This window comes from Sphaerodactylus townsendi, linkage group LG02, assembly GCF_021028975.2.
Source record: "Sphaerodactylus townsendi isolate TG3544 linkage group LG02, MPM_Stown_v2.3, whole genome shotgun sequence".
Taxonomy (NCBI): domain Eukaryota; kingdom Metazoa; phylum Chordata; class Lepidosauria; order Squamata; family Sphaerodactylidae; genus Sphaerodactylus; species Sphaerodactylus townsendi.
The window spans coordinates 46,194,866-46,213,846 of record NC_059426.1 but is presented as its reverse complement, the minus strand read 5'-3'; the positions used below and the strand labels follow the sequence as shown (position 1 = coordinate 46,213,846).

The window sequence follows — 18,981 nt, the reverse complement described above, 5'->3', positions numbered from 1 at the left end:
TTAATCCATGAAGCAGTACACTGAGGATCTCACTTTGATAAAATTCGTGTTTTCTTCAGGTTGTGGTACATCAGTCTGATTGACAGAACAATTGAAATCAAGTGTTATTCAGGATGCTATGAACCTACGTCACCACGAAGGAGCAGATGAAGGCAGTTTGAACTAGAGAATAGCAGTGGGCACTTTGCCATCCTCCTTCTCAGTCTCCCTTTGTTAAAGCCTCCTCTCCCAGCTACCTTTCTCTCATCTAAATTTTGATATATCGCAGTATAAATGCCTGGAGTGAGGAGGTTGCATGGTGAAAATAATGGGCAAGGGAAGGGTTAAACAACACTTCCCACCTGCCACTTTGCTGCTGAAAATCATTCCCTTCCACCTTCACTTTCCAACTTTTTTGGTGACAAGTTCCCAGATCAGGATCTATCATAACCTAGAAAAAGTAATATGCATCAACGGATTTAAGTAGGGTAGCTAGCTACCCCTTGGTACTGGCAGAAGGGTGGTGGTGGTTACCAGCCATAAATTAAGGCCTCAGCTGGTCACTGACTGTGCATTGACCTCTTCTCTGGAACTGATGTCATCACGGTGATGACATCATGGAGTCATCATGGTGCTGACGCCATGGGAGCTTTGATATTTGGGCAAAAACTTTATGGTAGAAGCTGGTAGTTGGTTGAACACATCCAAGGTGGAAGGGGCCCAGAGCAGAGAATCCCCTATCCCTGGTGGCAGCCTGGCAACCCTAGACCTAAGTCATTAGCATTGTGGTTAGATACAGGGCAAGTTATAGATTCAGGTACATTTCCTAGGTGACAGGTTAACAAAATAGGAAAGCATTCATATCCAGTTATGGGCAACTGATTCCTATCTGTCCATTTGATTGGTCAGACTTGACTCTTACCCCATGTCCCCGCCTTTCTACAGTTCTCTGCATCACCCAAAAACTGATTGTGAGGGTTAAGAGAACCTCAATAACAGCATGGGATGCCACACAGGGAACTGTGGTAGGGAAAAAATGGAACACATCTCCTGTCACCAAATCTTGGATGCCCTCTTAACCACTCTTTACATTGCATTTTTCTTTCTTTGGGTAAGTCAGGCTCCACTATCCTAATTGGAAGAGTTTCCCTAGATGTCCAGAAGAATTTTTTAAGCTCAAAGATAATGCCAGGTGAAGGGTGTGAAACTATGATTTGGAAATGGATAACCAGTTGCAATTTCTTTTTTAAAAAAATATCCAGGTGCATCCTACATAAATCTCACTGAAGCAGTTTTGTTGTGAATAGCTGGGGTCTACAGAAAGAATGGGAAAGGCACAGTGTTCCCTTCCATTATTCACAGTGTCTAAAATTGTCTCTCAAGTTAAATTTTACTTCTAAAATTTAGCATTGTGATACATACTTTTTATAATGCATACATCTTGACTAGTTTATTTGTAGGGTAGTAAGTATATGTCTGTCTGATTCAGACTTTTACAGCTTATTTTCACCTCAAAATCAGGAGTCCCCAGCCTTTCTGAGTCTGCAGCTATAGAATTTCAAGAGGAGGTGATGTGCACCACCCCAAAATAGATTTTGCAGGAGATGGAGCCAAACCCAAAATGGTTTCTACAAGAGGTGCAGCCAGATACAACACCTACCTCTTTACTTTGCAAAAGAATTGCAGACGGGAAGTTAAAAGAAACAGAGAAAAGCCTATGTTGGATGAAATGAGAAAGTAAAGGGGGAATACAAAGGAGAAAAAGGAGTGGAACTACATATCCAGGTGCTTGTCAGTCCTCCTGTTCCTTGCTCTATGATGGCATCATGGCACCATCTTGCTAAATTAAAGGAAAGGAGACACAGAGCTGCTCCTTTTGGCTACACCCGTTCATTGGCAGAAATGTCTGGTTCCAGCTCAAGACTGCGTATTGTGGGGAGAATTAAAAAGAAGTTCAGCTACATGCATGTATGGAACTTGAGTCTTTAAAACTCTCTCCATCTGTGTTTGCCTTGTATGCACCAAGCCTTGGCAGCTGCTGTTTTCTAAGTTTCCCGGTACCCAAGGGTACAACAGTTATCATAGACTTTCCCAAGCATCATTTCTTGCCCAAGAAGATAGCAACAAAAACAAACCAGAGTGTTTTCACCATAAGCTGATCAAAACCAGGTTTTTTAATTTTAAATCTAGTTTGCTTTTTAAGTAGCAAATGGTGGGTATTTGCATGGTAGCCTTACACGCTGTTCACATATGCAGATATCCAACTGCCAAAAGCACTTGTGCTGCAGAGTCTGTACTGAAGCAAGCAATCAGTGAGAAGAGTATTCTGCGGGCTCAACACCCTGGTAACTTGCACACCTCCACATTTCAAATGCAGCGTTGGAAAGTCGGCCGCTAATGCCAGAGTGCTGTTCCTTTTTTCCCTGTCACCCGTGCGCTAGGTATCTTCAACAGTGTCAAACAAATTTCTAGAACTGGTGATTAGCTGCCCAAAGAGCCTAATGTATGCATTATTAATTAAAGAAGGTAAGTTTGGCTAATTGTCATTTCTATACAGTAGCACTGCACTAAGATACATTTTAACAATCTATAAATAATTGATAATTTTTTTTCTTTCATCTCCCTTCCTAGTTTGCATAAAACTAATGACTTGGTAAATGTTACTCACTTCAAAATATTCCACTTCTCCCATGAAAATTAAACTAGCTATGTAACCTTAGCAAATAAGGAGATCTCCCCCCCCCCCCGCCTCCTTCCTTTTTATTGTAAAGGAAGAAAGGGCTGTAGCAAAATTCTGATTCTCAGATATCCAAATGGGAATCATTTGGGAGTCATAAATATGGTGCGTTAATAGGTTTCAAATACCAAATTTTAAAGTTCAGAACAGCAGACGTTTTTATTCTACTTATCAAACTCTTAAAAACGGTCAGTGGTGTTATTTGTTCCACATTAAACAGGGTAAGGGTATGATATAAACAACTCTATGTGCTCTTACACAGATAGATCAAGAAAGCCTTTACCAGAGTGTAGAAGAATTTTCAATAGTTATCAAAGGAGTGCATGCCTAATCCCATAAATCAAGCTAGCCGCAGACGCAAATTTTTTTCATAAAAACAGTGGTTTGAGTATAGTTTCTAGCTCCTTGCTTAATATGATTATGATACCTTGCTGGTTCCTTGAAATGAAGGATTTACCCCAGGAAAATCAGAGTGATCAGCTGCATTCTCTGTTATTTTTACAAATCCATAACCTGGCCGTCTCCAGCATTATGGCAGCAGAGCTTACTTCTCTGTGCAACTAAATACATGCCCAGAGTTATTTATGGTACTATAATTTCCCTCTTCATTTGGGTTGCAATATGATATTAGAAAAATCTACCAAGTATGCTTTGTCTGTCATTTCAATATGGTGGCGGTGTAGCTTAAGTCCATACATATGCCTGCATATGCTTCATTATTTTTTTAAAAAAGTTGTAAGGACTGTTTCTGTGACCTTTTTTTTTCTCATTTTAACCCTACTGATATGTCACCCATGGCAACCTTAAACCGATTTTAATAGAGTCGATCCTATTATTCATTTAAATTGAGGTGCAAGAGCACTTAGACCAGAGAAATTTGCATTCTGCAAATGGGGATTTGATGAGCAAAAATGATAAGATATATGTTGTATAACATGCCCTATTTTGCTAGCAAATAAACAGCTCTTGAAATTGATAAACTTCAGAATATTTTATTCTCAAATGTTTATACATAAATGATTAAAATACATTAGCAATTCTGCTTTTGGAAAAAAACATAGGGAAAACAACACAGTTGTGTTGCTTAAATTTGTAATTAACAAATTTATTACTAATTCTGCTCAGTTCTTTAATATGCTGCATTCCTGAAGAAGAACATTAATACACAATGGCAGAAAGAAGCTAATTTTAAGACTTTGGAGAAATGAATGTCTTTTAATGCTGTGTGTTTCTCTTATCTACATGCCACATTATTGTAATAAGTACATTCAGGAATAATTTCTTTTCAAATATTTTTACAAATCTTGCTCTTATTTGCATGCAAGTAAGTTGTCAGCTTAAATCTTTGAAATGCAAAATATATCTCATTTCTATATTTCATCAAGGAGCCTTTCATGTTTAATAAATTACAACTTAGATCCTCCAAGACTTTGTTTTTCATTAACTAAAAGCAAAAGGATACATTTAAAATCTTAATCACAACCTGCAAGGGTATTTGCATGTTGCTGATATTTGTCTTGGTGGAACTTTTAATACTTGCAAACTAATCAGGACAGCAAGGTTATACCAATAATTTTTGTACACAATAAACATTTTGACATTTTAGTCTTTTCATTGTGCCAGGTTGTATGACCTCAGTAAACCTTAACCTTTATGGCATGAAATAATCCACATGGGTTCTTTTCTTAAAGAGAACATCCAGGACAAGAAGTCTTTTAAGAGAGTTCAGAAGGTATTTTTAAGGAGAAAAAATATGGATTCAATCCATTGAAATTACAACTGTTTGATCACATATTGGATAGAGTTATTAAGGAGACCAAGCAAATAAGGCAATATTCATTGCTATCCTACTCTTGATACTCCAGTAACAGTAGGAATGGATGAGCATCTGTCTCATGTATGGTTTTCCCCTCAGTTTAGCTGAACGTACTAGCTCATCTTTCAGAAGGCCTACTGCTGGTCTCTCTGTAATAAGATGGGTCAACTCATCTTATCAGAGACAGAAGCCTGACAGCTGGCACCATTTCCTGATACTGGAGGGCTCTGGGGGTAACAGCAGTATGACGTTACAAAAAGGGCAAACTTTTGCTGAACTCATTCCTCACAGACTCTCACTTAGACTCTCCCCTATCCTAAGTCTCCTGACTCATTTTTTTCACTAAATGGGTTGAAAAATAGTTAAGTAATATGATGGGTAGTTAAACCGATGTACCATGCTTGCTGTTTTGTGAGCTAACAGGTTAAATATGGCTTTGCTTTAAGATTCTCATCAAATTTGTTTTTATAGAGAAATCTCTGAAAGCAGAAGGGGTTGAAGGAGGGTGAGGTAAAAAGAAATAAATCATTGTAGTCTCAGGAACAGTAATCCTTGCTGAGGATTTTGGCTGATTGATATAAATAACATCGTCCCCGCCATCTGTCCGAAGAGGGACCTTTCCAGTTAGTGTTAAGCTGCAACGGCAGAATAATTAATGAATGGTGTCCTTTGTGCTGGTAATAAAGACAAGACAAATTATGTTATAATCCAACTGCTGCTCATTTGTCACAGCCAAATAAAATGTCAAATAAAAGTGGGGGGGCAATGTTTGTTTAATGGACTGCAAGCTACCTGTTCATATCATTGACAGGCAACTATAGTAAAGTTTTGGATACAGAAAGCAGAGAAATGCTATGTGTAAGAGCTGCAGAGAGAGGAGAGAGAGAGAGAGAACTATGGGGTCGTTTGGCTTTTTCAGGGTATAGTAACGCATGAAAAAATTGTTCACAAGTTTACATTAATCCAAGTTTTAATTATATAGCTATAATACCCCTTTTTCTCCTCTGAGGAAGGTGGTTTATCTTATGTCGGAAATTGAAGAGGCGAAACATAATGATGCTGCAAATCTGCAAGAATTTGATTGTGTTCTCATCTTCCCTTTTCCAGGACAGACGTTTCCACCCAGTTGCTAGGAAAACCAAATAATGAAAACATAGCTGGGATTTAGCAAAGTCCCATTGGGAATTACCTATGATAGAGGGCAGGGCTGCAGTTCCTCAGAACATGCTCCTGCTGTAAAAATTCACAAACCTGGCATTCATACAGGCATCTGTCGCTTGCTCTAATGCCAGTTCATAGTATACATACAAACATCTGCTTCCATGCACAAAGGGATACAGAACGCTTGACAGGTCTGTGTTAGCAGGGTTCGCAATGCCAGTTCTTTATGCAAAAACCCTAATGCTTCCCGTCAAGCCATTAGAAGTGATACAATCAGCCCAGGCCCCATTAAGCCATCAGTGTCCACCTGTGATAAAGATGGCCATTTGTTTTCTTAAAGCCCACTTAATGTCTGCTTAACTCAATTTGTCAGGAAATGTAGAACAATTTCCTCACAGCCTGAAATTTGGTAGTGGTTCAAAGTCAAAAGGCCAGGTCTAGTCTTATTCAAATGATATAATAAACAGTCTTCAAGTCTAAATCTCCCCTGGGGAAATGCTGTTTACTTTGTTTGTTTGCTTTAAAAAGATCAAGAACAAAAGGATAAAATCAGGATGCTTTCTACTATTAAAAATTCTGACTGATTCTGAGCCCTTGAAATGGCCTTTAAAAAAAAACACTTTCTAAAGGAAGCAACATTTTTCCATGATAAACTCTGTCACACAGAAATAAAAGGGTTATTAGTTATTTCAGCCCTAGATGCTACCATTGGGGATTCATATATCTATTTGTATGCATTAGTTTCCTAAGGAAATTATTTGACTGTTTTTGGTTACATTTTTAGAAATGTATTTTATTTTATTTTTTTGGCAACCCCACAGGGGCCAGAATTTTGGACACCAATCGTACTATTTATAAAAAAGGTTTATATGCTTGGGCTTTAATATACATATAAACAGTAGTAGAACTGTTAAATAGGCTGGGATTAATTGAACTGTATAAGGAAATAGTTCTTTTCTTCCAAAGAATTCTGTAAAATTCTCTGTGCCAGCCTATTGAAAGAAAATGCTGTGATGACTTCCACATTTAGCTGGGTGATATTTTTGTTCTCCTTTAGTCCTTTTCTGTCATCTTTTGCATCCAACAGGGCTCAGCAAAAACTGGAAAGGAATCCTATGAATGTCAGTCATGCCATTTTCTCCATTCAGAAGTTCAAATGGCTTGGGGGGGGGGGGGGCAGGATTCTCTGATTCCCTTCAAGCAAGCACATTGTAGTTGGTGGATGGTATCCCCACCCCTTTGTCTCAGGGAAATAAATATGTGGATTTTTTTCTTGTGAACACTAAGACCAGAACTAGTATGACATGAGACTTATTTGGAGATTGACATTCCCTATATTAACACTGAAGGATTTATAAAATAAATGTTGTTTTACCCCTACGTTCTGAGAGGTTTTTATTTGTTGATACAGAGACCATATGGGGGGAAACATACAAGAAGCAAGATACTATTTGTCATATGATCCATACTATTTCTGTCTTTGGAAATAATGTGAGAAAAGACTATCTGGCTATTTATGTCTCTGGAAAGAAATGCAGGCTAAAGCCTTCTAGCTCACATCTCTGTTGGCCTTAACTGCTTGTTAGGGAGGTGTGTGATAGCCTCAAGTTGTGCATTTGCAGTAAAAAAAATCACACTATCCAGATGTTCAAGTCTGCTCTTTCTGTACACATGGAGAACTATGCACAGAACTGAAACTGAACAAAAACATCTATCAGAAGAAGAGAAACAGATTATTTTCCTAGTATAACCAATGAAATCTAAATTTGACTAGATCAGGCTTTTTACCTCTTGAAGTTTGTTGGAGTGTTACCCTGGAAGATAAAGGTAAAGTTTCCCCTTCAGTCGTGTTCGACCCTGGGGTACCACTGCAAGCAGTGATTTTATAGGCAAGCCGTTTTTGTGGGGTAGTTTGCCATTGCTTTCTCCGGCTATTCTTTACCTAGGTACTCATTTACTGACCAAGAAATGGATGGATGGCTGAGTTGACCATGAGCCAGCTGCCAGGATATCTGACCCACAGGGGGCTCGAACTCCTGACCACATGAGTGGCAGTGCAAGCACTTAACCACTACGCCACGCGTCTCCTACCCTGGAAGAGGCACTGACCAAAAGGGCTTCTCAGAAAAAGGCAGAGTTGTTCTGAGCATCAGGATGCTTATTGTAGGAGTCACAGCTTCTGTAACAATTAGGGGGCAGAAAATCTGTGGGTTTCTATTTGCTGTTTACTTGCTGCTGCATATTGCCTGTAATGTATGGCACTGTTAAGGGAAAAAAATTGGAGTCAAAGTGACTGGAAAGTTAGGTCTGCTCTGTAGCACTGTGAGATTGTTGACATCTGCCGAGGTTGGAGAGCTCAGTAAGCAGGAAATGGGGTGTCACTCTGAGTGGTAGTTTACCATTATCCTGGCATCCTAATGAAGTGTCTGCAGTGCACAGAGCTTCTGGATGGCATCTTAACGCACGGCTAAGCAAAAGCACTTCACTCCTTGTCACTGTCATCCATCTGCCTGCACCCTACTGCAGCCAATGGGATGGAACCATGGTACAATGTGCTATAAGCCATTTAGAGTTGCACATTGCATAATCAGTCCCATCAAATATGTAAAAAAATGACGATTATTGGTTATTTTTCTCAAACGATGGCACCTGGTGGTTCAGACATTAAAGTTTAACTTTTCTAAGTACCGTGGAGGTTTTTTATTATTATTATTCCATTAATTCCACATTCATATTTGTTAAATGGGATAGAGTGAGAAACTCATTGTCTTAAGTCTTGCTAATGGACTGAAAAAATATGTATGAATATTCATCGGGAAACTCCTCTTTCTTTACAGACCACATTTGATGAACTGATCAATTGCCAGTGTAAAAATGTGGCAAGTTAGCATTCATTTTATTTTACTGTATATGTATCTCCTCTTCTCCCCCCCCCCCCTCTTTTGGGGAAATGAATAAAAATAATACAAATTGTAATTTTTTCTTAGAATGAATACAGCTTAATCTGGACTCATAGATCACCTTGCGCTTATGCTTACAAATATAATCTAAACTGGATGATTCAGATTTGGACAGCCATGGTTAAACCAAAGAAAATATAGATTCATTTTTAAAAAATGTATAGAATTGTGTAAAAGCACTATCCGGTTCAGATCTGCTTATTCATCTGTACGTTTTATTCCTATTTATTTTTTGATCTACATGAACACAATTTCCTCTCAGATGGCTTTAAAAAAAAGTTAATCCGGAGAGCCAAACATGTATTCTGTTGTAGCAACATTTGTACAGTATTTCAGGAGGGGAAAGTTATATTTAAACGGGTGGGCTGGCATGGAACTGCTGAAACTGGGTAAGGGCACTACAAATTGTCTCAATCGGATGTTTTATTTACATCCGAGAGGGCACAGGATAATTTAGTTGCCTCGAAAAAATTTTCACAGACATTAAAACTATAGCAAACATACCAGCAGGGATGCTTGCTCAGCAGCACAGTGGGGGAGCCTGCACAGCGTCTGCCCAACACTATGGCTGGTTATAGCCAACACCAGAAGCCTCGCGTTTTCTTTCGCACTCCAAATCACAACCTAATTCACTCTATTTTTATGTTTCAACGGAGGCAGATGATGCAGGCAGATAGGGAAAGCCAGTAGTCAAAAATATTCTTGTCACAGATATTTCTCCCCCCAGGAAAGAGCAGGTGAACATGACAGAAAACATACCAAAACAACAAAGAATATCGGGAAGCCAAAAGAGAAGGGTGTTTTTTTAAAAAAAAAATCTGAAAGAACAAGATAACATTTTCAATAGTTTACGAAGCCTTGAAGCCTATTTTTTAAGCCCACACTGAGGTAAAATACCACAAAGCCCCAAGATCCTAAATCTGAACTATGTGTTAGGGTGAGAAATAAATACCAGTATAATGTTTAAATATGCTCACACTGGTTCACAAAATTTTAGCAAAAAAAAAAAAGTGGGTAGTAAAGTAACATGACACCAGGTCTGTCAGCCATGAATAATGCAGAGAGGCTAAAGATGGGGGCAAAGGTCACACTCCACTACCTTGCAACATAATGCATTTGTGTCAGGCTGAAATGGTACAACTGTTCCTATCAAATGGGAGTTATTGGAGGTGAACTCTGAACTTCCTGATATGTAACAAAGGCTTTTGCTGTAAATATCCATGTCAATTTAACATTACTATAATCATGATTTGTGTGAAGTATTAGAAGCAGAAGAGTTGAAGTGTTGTTCCTTCATTTTCTTCTAGTCAGTGGCTTCTTTCCTGGAGATTTTTGTCTGCAGACTAGGTATACCACTTCTTTCTGCCCACTATGTGTTCACTTTATGTACCCCAAAAGCCAATTCTAGTGGTCAGGGGACCCTCAAGGATGGTGTTTAATACAATGATAGGGGGTTTTAGTTGGGAGGACCAGGACCTGGATCAATGGTTTCCCGCTTGTGCACTCACCTCTGGCTCCAGGTCCAAATTGTTTCCAACTATTCTGTTCCAAAAACAAAAACCGATAACACAGACCACATCATAACTTTTGGTAGGTCCAACCATATGGCACATAATAATGTGCCGGGTTTTGAGTTCTCCAGAACTCTTCATCAGATTAGATGTTACCATCCCCCCCACTCCAAAAAACATATAAAAGGGGGTTGAGAAATGCCTTGGGAAATGATGCTAAATTCTTTTCAAGCCAGCAAGGTGTGTTGGATGCAAGGCAGATTCAAATGGTGCTGGTTTCAAGTTATACCTAATTATTCTCTGAGCAGGAGGGTTGCATTCAAGCCAGTTTTAAAATCAGTAATTCTGCATATTCAATACTTCACTGGACCAGCTCCAGATTTTTTTTGAGGGGGGGAGGGGCAGGGAGACCTGGCCAAATATCTTCCAGTAAGTATGCCACTGCCATCCCTCCTGCCTCTCTTCTTCAATCTGTATATGCACATGTAACCTTCTTATTCTTGGCCACATCAATCTCCATTGGAGACCTAGGAAATTAATATCTGACAGCACCCTGTGGCTTGACAAACAAATATGAAAATTGCTTGAACAAATTAACAAACCTTTAATTTAAATGCAACTTTCTGTCATTTAAGGATAAATAACAGTGAACATATAGTGAGTATATATACACAGCACAACACAATTGTACAAAATCTTCAGTGCTTTTCTTATCAAAAAAAGCACTCAGAACAGTTGCCACTACTAACAGTGCCCACTAAATAAAGAACAGCAAGAAAGTCCAAACTATTAATAAAGCAGGGCTTCTTTATCTCATCTGGTCTTTTGCATAGGATGTAGCTGCTGCAGGTCTTTTCTCACCTTGGATCTGTAAAAAAATAAGTAATTCCCTCAAGTCCTTCTCCTCTTGCAGGCCAGATCAACTCAGGAGCATTACATAATTAACAAACTAACACACCCTTCCAGTACATTGGGGAAATTCTAGTGTACTTTTCTTTCTTATTAGGCCCAACACATACCTGTTAAAAATAAGTAATTCCCTCAAGTAAGCTGTAGGCCTTCCTTCTTCTACTGCAGTCCAGATCAACTGAGGAGTGAGGGGCTAAGCAGGCTTACCAACTGCACATGCTCAGTGAGCTCTTATCCCCTGGGTCCTAAGATCCAAACAAAACAAAAATATTAAAATGGCATGGGTTACACATTACCTGGGGATTTTGGAAATTACCTGGGGATTTTGGGGGTGGAGCCTGAGGAGGGTGGGGCTTAGAGAAGAGAAAGACTTTAATGTGGTATGATGCCATACAGTCTATCTTCTAAAACTAGGGATGTTTGCAGTGGTGGGATCCAAAAAATTTAATAACAGGTTCCGATGGTGGTGGGATTCAAACAGTGGTGCCGCCGCACACACACACTATTGGGCAGGGAGGTTGCTTTAGTAACCCCTTCTCAGCACTCAGAAAAAATTAGTAACCACTTCTAGAGAAGTGGTGAGAACTGGTTGGATCCCACCTCTGGATGTTTGCCTTCAGGTAGGAACTGGGGAACCCCTGAAATTACAGTTTATCTCCAGAATACACAGATCAATTTCCCTGGTAAAAATGGATTTTAGAGGGTGGATTCTGTGGCATTGTATCCCACTGAGGTCCCTATCCCTGGATCTGGCAACCTACCCCCTATCCCCTGCTGGTGGCCAGAGGTGATGCAAAGCAGCTATTTCCTCCAGATGAACTGCACCCTGCCACCTGAAAATCAGTTCTACTCCTGGGAGATTTCCTGCTGTCACCTGGAGGTTGTCAACCGTACTTGCCCGAACCAGTAAATCTCAAAGGAGCATGTAATCTTCCCCAGGTAGGACAGATGCCTAGTAGAGGCATCAGTGCTCTACTGTCTTGTGTGAGTGAGGCACCTCTCTCATTAGAAATTGGAAGCATGTTCTAAAGGAATGCAACCTCACTAGGTCCTCTAGAGAGTACTCCACTTCACAGTTTGAGTGGATAAATTAGATGTCTCTGATAGGTTGTGGATGACCTATCAGGCATTGGATTTTAGTGCATTTCTGCACTAAATTTTAGTGCATTTCTGCACCCATAATGCTATTCTTGGTGGTGCACAAAATGGGCCTAGTGTAATGGTATTAAACACTGCAACCTGTGTTATAAACAAATGTTTCCCTTTTTTAAATTTACCTCAAAAATGGGGCAAAAACAGTTTGATGCCATATGAAGTGCTTTTCTAAATAATTCCTTTTCAACTCAAACCTGAGGGAATCCTTGGGGTTGTGCTCTGTTGTAATGAAACAGTCACCCTATTGTAAAAAGTCGCCATTAAAACACAGATTGCCAAACTGTGGTTTAAAAGTCACCTGTGGCTTTTCAGAAATTCAAATGCAGCTCTTTGGCAATTGATGGAAGCAAACAGAGGTTAAGTGAGTTTGTGTGCTATGGGAACAACAAGGATGTGCCTTTGCTCCTTGCCCTTTCCGTTACCACATGCCTGATAATTGAAAACACTGGCGGTAGAGTCCCAAAATGGACAATGTCCAAGAGGAGGCAGTAAATCAATTTCATTTTGTTGACTAGAACATGCTTTAATGGTTCCATTAAAAAAAAAATCAAGGGTTTTTAATGTGGTATTTAAAAAATCTTGCATTCTCCCTCTCTCTCTCTCACACACACACACACATACAGACAAACCCACAGAGATAAGCATCAACCTTTCTGATGAAAGAATATCCAATATTTCCATGAAACTATAAAAGAGAGAGTGAATGTTATGGCAAAAAGCCTGTCCTCAGCAGCTTTGTGTGGGAAATGGTGAAATGTGACTGTGATTTATAATGAGAAAAGGTATCTACAACATACAATTTTCTACCTAGCTGCAAATAATAATTCATAGTGATGTCCCTTCCAGATAAAATACCTTTGCTATGGAAGACCCATGTGGTAAGATGATCATGATAAATGTCAGACCAGTGCAGGTAACGGCTTTACAAACCATTAAGATTAGCTCCCTCTTTTTCCCCCCGATGATAACAGTAACCATGCTGTGAGCCTATGTGGTAATAATATCTCAGTACTGATAAATGCCAGAGCCAGGCAGAGGTGTTTATCATTCCCTGTTCAGAAATGCTGACTAAAGTCAGCACATGTTGAAGCACATGACTAAAGTTACCACATGTTGCCTGATTTTCTTCTTTTGCAATAGGAAAACAATTAGCAAATATATTGATTCATGAAATAATGATATGCCGCATAACTTTGGAGAATTAAAACACTTTAGCAGTTGATAGGCTAAACATTTTTATCCCTTTCACCAAAGATCGCTTGCAAAACTTGAAGGCTAAAAAGGCAATTTTGCATTTTTAAATTGTCATGTGCATTTTGGAGATTGAATGTTATTTTGTTTTACAGGCTTTTTTCACTGGAATATTTTTTCAATTCTTTTCATCTGCTGTGCCTGAATTTACATAAATGTTTTGAGGTGACATAATATATAATAGCATATGTGAACAAGAATTTTTTTTTAATTTCAACATTGAACAGCTCAGGTTTTTTATTTTTGCCTCAGATGTTCTTCTGTACTGACTGGTTTAAGAGCTGGTGTATTTGGTACAAGCACCATGGAGATTGGCATGGAAGAGAGGACCCATATGTCAAATTTCTCCATCCCCATTAGCAAATGCCATATTACTTAGGGTCCTAGCCCCAGGGATGCTGATTCCCATGGTGGGCATAACATATATTGTGAACTATTACAAATTCATTTGCTCTTAAAAGAGCAGAACTTTAAAAAGGCTTCTGCAATGAGTGGTATAAACTTCCCAGTACCTCTTAATCTTCTGGCTGACAACAATAGCCAGGTATCCTTTCTAACTACAGAATTACTTGAAGCTGAAATCTAAATGAGATAAAAATGGAACAGAGAAGGGAATCTTTATACAGCCATGGGCTGTTTGTATTTATTTATGTCATGGTAAATCTGAGGTACGGTCTTCAGCAGTTTTTTGCAAATGTCTATCCTTTTCTTACTGGAGTTCTTAAAATACAAATAGGAGAATGAGGCAATGAGAACAGCTTTTTTTAAAAGGCTGCAATGGATAAGGCCAGTAAGGAGGCTCAGGTTATCTACAACCTACAGCATGTAAAACAGCTTCCCTGTGTCAGGGGCCCTGAACATTTATTTTACCTTATCTTTCGTGAAATGAAAGCACAGCTATACGTGCTTCAACATCTCATGCAAATATCTGTCAGGAACCATATTTTAAGACTTGAAACCATCAATCATATTAAAAATATGCTTATCCTGAGTCAGTCAACAGCAACACTTATCACATCATCAAAAGAAGTTTCACATCGCAAAGGCAATTATAGGTTTCAGTCTTACGTTCTTTCATTACTGACTAATAGTTTTTTTACAAAAAAAGTGGTTATGAAATGATGGGCTGCCATTTGAAGGCTAGAATATGTCTGTATGTAAATTAAGAATTGCTCACTAGTGAGTATGGAAATTAAGTATGTAAACACTGAAAATATGCAGTAAAGTCTAAGCCTAGGGTCCCCAACCTTTTTGAACCTGCAGCCACACTGGAAATTCTGACATAGCATGGTGAACTCAGCAACAAAATGGCTGCCATAAAATTGGCTGCCACAGGAGGCAGAACCAGCCACAAAATCATTGCCAAGCTTAATTTCAGTTATGTAGCGTAGTTCATTATGCTGCAGTTGCAGCTGCTGCCAAAGCAACATTTTAAATAATCTAGACAGTTGATCAAATCTCCAAAAGTCAGAACCCTTGCTGGACCCCTACCTAAGGTTAATCTAAAATTTAGGTCACCTTAAATTTTACGTTGACCTAAATGTTAGATCAACCTAAAATTTAAAACGACCTAAATTTAAGACGACCCGAATTCCAGGTCGACCTAAAATTTAGGTTGTCTTAAATGTTAGGTCGACCTAAATTGTAGGTTGACCTAACATTTAGGATGACCAAAAAGCTGTCGCGGGGTTACCCTATAGGGAATCGAACTGTCAGTCTTTGGATGTTTGGCTGGAAATTTGCATAAGTGCCAGAGCATGACGGGTGAGCCTCTCTGACAAAGTTTGGGGAGTTATAGCGTGTCTCAGGAAAGGTTGCTAGGGGAACTTTTTTTTGGGAATCGACATTGTGACATTAGGGTTACCCAATGAATCAATTTTTGGAAGTCACCAGAATTTGGGGGGCAGGAATTTGGGAGGATTTAAATACCGATGTGGTTTCTTATATAAGATGATAAGGTAGAGAGAGGGCTGTAACAGGCTACTGCGGGAAGGCAGAACTACGGTTGCGAGATTAATAGGCGTATTGGGATGACTCCTACCTGGTCCCACCCACTTGTTAGAAACACTTGGTGGGCACCAGAAAAGGTGTTATTTATTTATTATATTTATATCCCACCATATCTCCAGGGACTTAGAGCGCCTTACAATAAAAATACAGAATAAATATAATAAATACAACAAGTATAAAACATTAAAAAATTATAACATAAAACATTAAAACATCATAAAATATCTAATTTTAAACAGATGGTATAAAAGTTCAACATGGGAGCATAAAAGAAACAAGTGCATACACTGTAACCATTCAAGGCCAGAGGTAGTTTTAAGGGGGAAAGGGATGTTCAGCTGGCTTGGCAGAAAAAAAAACCCAGTGGAACAGCTGTGTTTTGCAGGCCCTGCGGAACTGAAACAGGATTTCGCCAGGCAAAGCATGCCACCAGGCCAGAGCCAGGGACATAAAAGCCCTGGCCCATGTTGAAGCTAGTCAAACAGTCCTGGGGCCCAGGACCACCAACAAATTCCTCTCCAGAGAACAGAGGGGTCTCGAGGGCAATATGGGGAGAGGCAGTCACACAGATATGTTGGTGAGACGGTCACACAGATATGTGTTGTCAGACACCATAGCACCCATAACCACCACTTTGGGGACCCCCAGTCTAAGGCATTCCAAAAACATAAAAGGTACTATCCTTGAGATCCCTGTATGACAAAGGCATATCTGGACTAGTCCTCACTAAGATGATAGGGCTGCCAACCTCCAGGTGGGGTCTGGAATTCTCCTGGGATTATAACAGATCTGAAGATATCTGAGATCTGTTCCACTGGAGAAAATGGCTAAACTCCCTTCCCAAACTCTGCTCTTCCCAAGCTCCAATTCCACATCTATGTTAATTTCCCAAGCCAGCAACTCTAAATGATAAACTGGACCCAGACTTGAACACATCTAACTAACAAATTAGGGGAATCAATGTGTCTCGTACATTTTTATCCCATCTTTCCTTCAAGAAATTCTGAGCAGTGTACATGTTTCTACTTCCCCATTTTGTCCTCATCAACCCTTTGAAGTAGGATAGGCTGAGTAACAGTGTCTGGCCTACAGTCGCTCAACAGACTATTTATTCTTCTTTTTTCTTCGTTTTTTGTGTGGATGTTATAGCCAATGGCTCAAACAATAAAGACTACTACTACTACTACTACTACTACTACTACAGTTGCTCAAAGAGCTTTCTAGTGGAACTTGGGCTATTTGAATCTGTGGGTGTTAACAGGGAAAAGAGTTTTTTTTTCCAAATGAAAGAATTCAGTTATATGACTTGTTGGAAACAGGCAATGCCTAGGCCTTGAGTATTTGAGAAATAGGCTTCTGCTCTGTCATAGAAAATCCATGGATTTCCTGTGACGGAATTAGCAGAAATATTTATCTTGGTTAGTGCCAGGCAAATCATACTTGTGCTAAGGTTATAAATGATCACCAGATTACAAAGATTCTTTCCTTACATAAGATTGAATGAAGATATCAGAATATTTTAAGTTTTGCTTTGCCTGTTGTTTGTAAATGGACAAGCTCTTGCTTTTCACACAGCTTACAACTTTCTTGTCCAGAGTTGACTGTCCATTAATGCTACCAATGTGAAGTAGTATGTGATAATTGTCACAGTTGGACGTTGCCATTGGTTATAGCATCGATAATATTTTTTTCTTTCAGAAATCCAAGACCGTAACGACAGAGTGAAAACCATAAAGAGCCTTGTAGATAAGCTCCCCAGACCAAATTATGACACCATGAAAATACTATTTGGACACCTGAAACAGTAAGCCAAGCCAATATTATTCAGAGAGGGAAGTTCTAGAATTGTCTTTTGGGATTGGAATTGAAGCTGGAGTTCTCTGTTCCTTGGTGACAATTAACAATATGTACTCTGGTTGTACCTACCCAGGCACTGAGGTCACAGGGGGAAGTGGTACCTCCTCCTGCCAAGGTGTAGGGGGCATGGGGGCATAGGAGGGCTTTCTCCATGATTGCCCTTAGGCTTTGGAACTATCTCCCATTGAACATAGCTAGGCCCCTGGCTTAGGTGCATGGCAAAGACTTTCATCTTCACTTGGGCATTTGGCTAGCCTCCCTGGAATCCACTCTACAGTGGCTGGTCTGGAGGATGGGGTTGGAGGAGTGGATGTTGGGTTTAATTTTATGATGTTTTTATTGTCATTTATTATTTATTGGTATGTTTTATTATTCTGATCTTGTTGCAAGCTGCCTAGAGATTTTTTAATAAAGCGGGGTAAAAATTTATTATTTTTATTATTAGTATTAGAGATAACAACAGCAACAACACATCAAGTGCAACCAAGAGGCAGCTCATAAATACCTGGGCATTTTACAGCTAGATATTATTATACATATATCAACACAGCACAAGTGTCTGGAATTCATCTCTGAATATCGAGTTCTTCCCAAGGACCTAGGATATTAGAGGTATTTGCATAGAATGCGTGCAGTTCCTAGAAGTGCTGCTTTCTGCAGCATGTGGACTGATGTTCTGTCCAAGTTCAGGCTTTCCAGATGCTTTCCAAGGTTTTCAAGTTGTTGTTGTTGTTGTTGTTGTGTTGTTGTTGTTGTTGTTGAACTTCATAGACCGCCCAAGCCCCGAAGGGCTCTGAGCGGTGTACAATAACAAACAGTGCAACTGTAAAATACAATGTATAGACATTAGGCATTAAAATCCCTTAAAATCACAGTAGCATCAAGCACGGGCAAGTGAAGACTCTGGTCAGCAGAGAATATACCCAGAGAGTCAGGAAAATTTTGAAATCTAAATTAAATGGCAGAAATACCACCAAGGCCATCAACACTTGGGCCATACCCGTCATCAGGTACACTGCGGGAATCATCAACTGCACACAGGCTGAGTTGGATGCATTGGATAGAAGAACTCAGAAGCTTTTTGACAAAGCCCCATGCCTTACACCCACACAGTGATACTGATAGATTATACCTTCCCTGGAGATCTGGTGGCAGAGGCTTACTGCAAGTAAAGCAAATAGCGGAAGAATTAAAAATGTGTTGGCCGATTATGTGAATAAAAGTCAAGAACAGGCATCGCTTGAGGTGAAGAACAGACATTTCCTGAAGACCCGGAAAACTAAACAAGAGTACAGAACAAATGTGATCAAAATGAGGACCGAATGCTGGCACAACAAAGCTCTACACGGCCAATTTCTGGAGAAGATCAAGGACAAAGTGGACAATGAAAAGACATGGCTGTGGTTAACAACTGGATGTCTGAAAAAGGAAACTGAATCCCTAATTTTAGTCGCTCAAGAGCAAGCCATTAGAACAAATTCGATCAAGGCCAAAATCGAAAAATCCTCGGATGATGCAAAGTGCAGATTGTGCAAAGAAGCTGACGAAACTGTATATAAAGTCCTCAACTGCTGCAAAAAGATTGCCCAGATAGAGGCACAGCTCAGTGGCCAAGATGATCCACTGGAATGTATG

The 18,981-nt window shown here is 39.5% G+C and overlaps 1 protein-coding gene across 1 annotated transcript in view; it reads left to right on the top strand.

Moving 5' to 3' along the window:
* ARHGAP15 (Rho GTPase activating protein 15) overlaps positions 1 to 18,981 on the top strand; it is a 520,646-nt gene that overhangs the window by 464,046 nt on the left and 37,619 nt on the right. Inside the window, exon 12 of the mRNA XM_048486956.1 lies at positions 17,188 to 17,293. Within this exon, the coding sequence (XP_048342913.1) occupies positions 17,188 to 17,293 (106 nt within the window). The remainder of the gene's footprint in view (positions 1 to 17,187; positions 17,294 to 18,981) is intronic.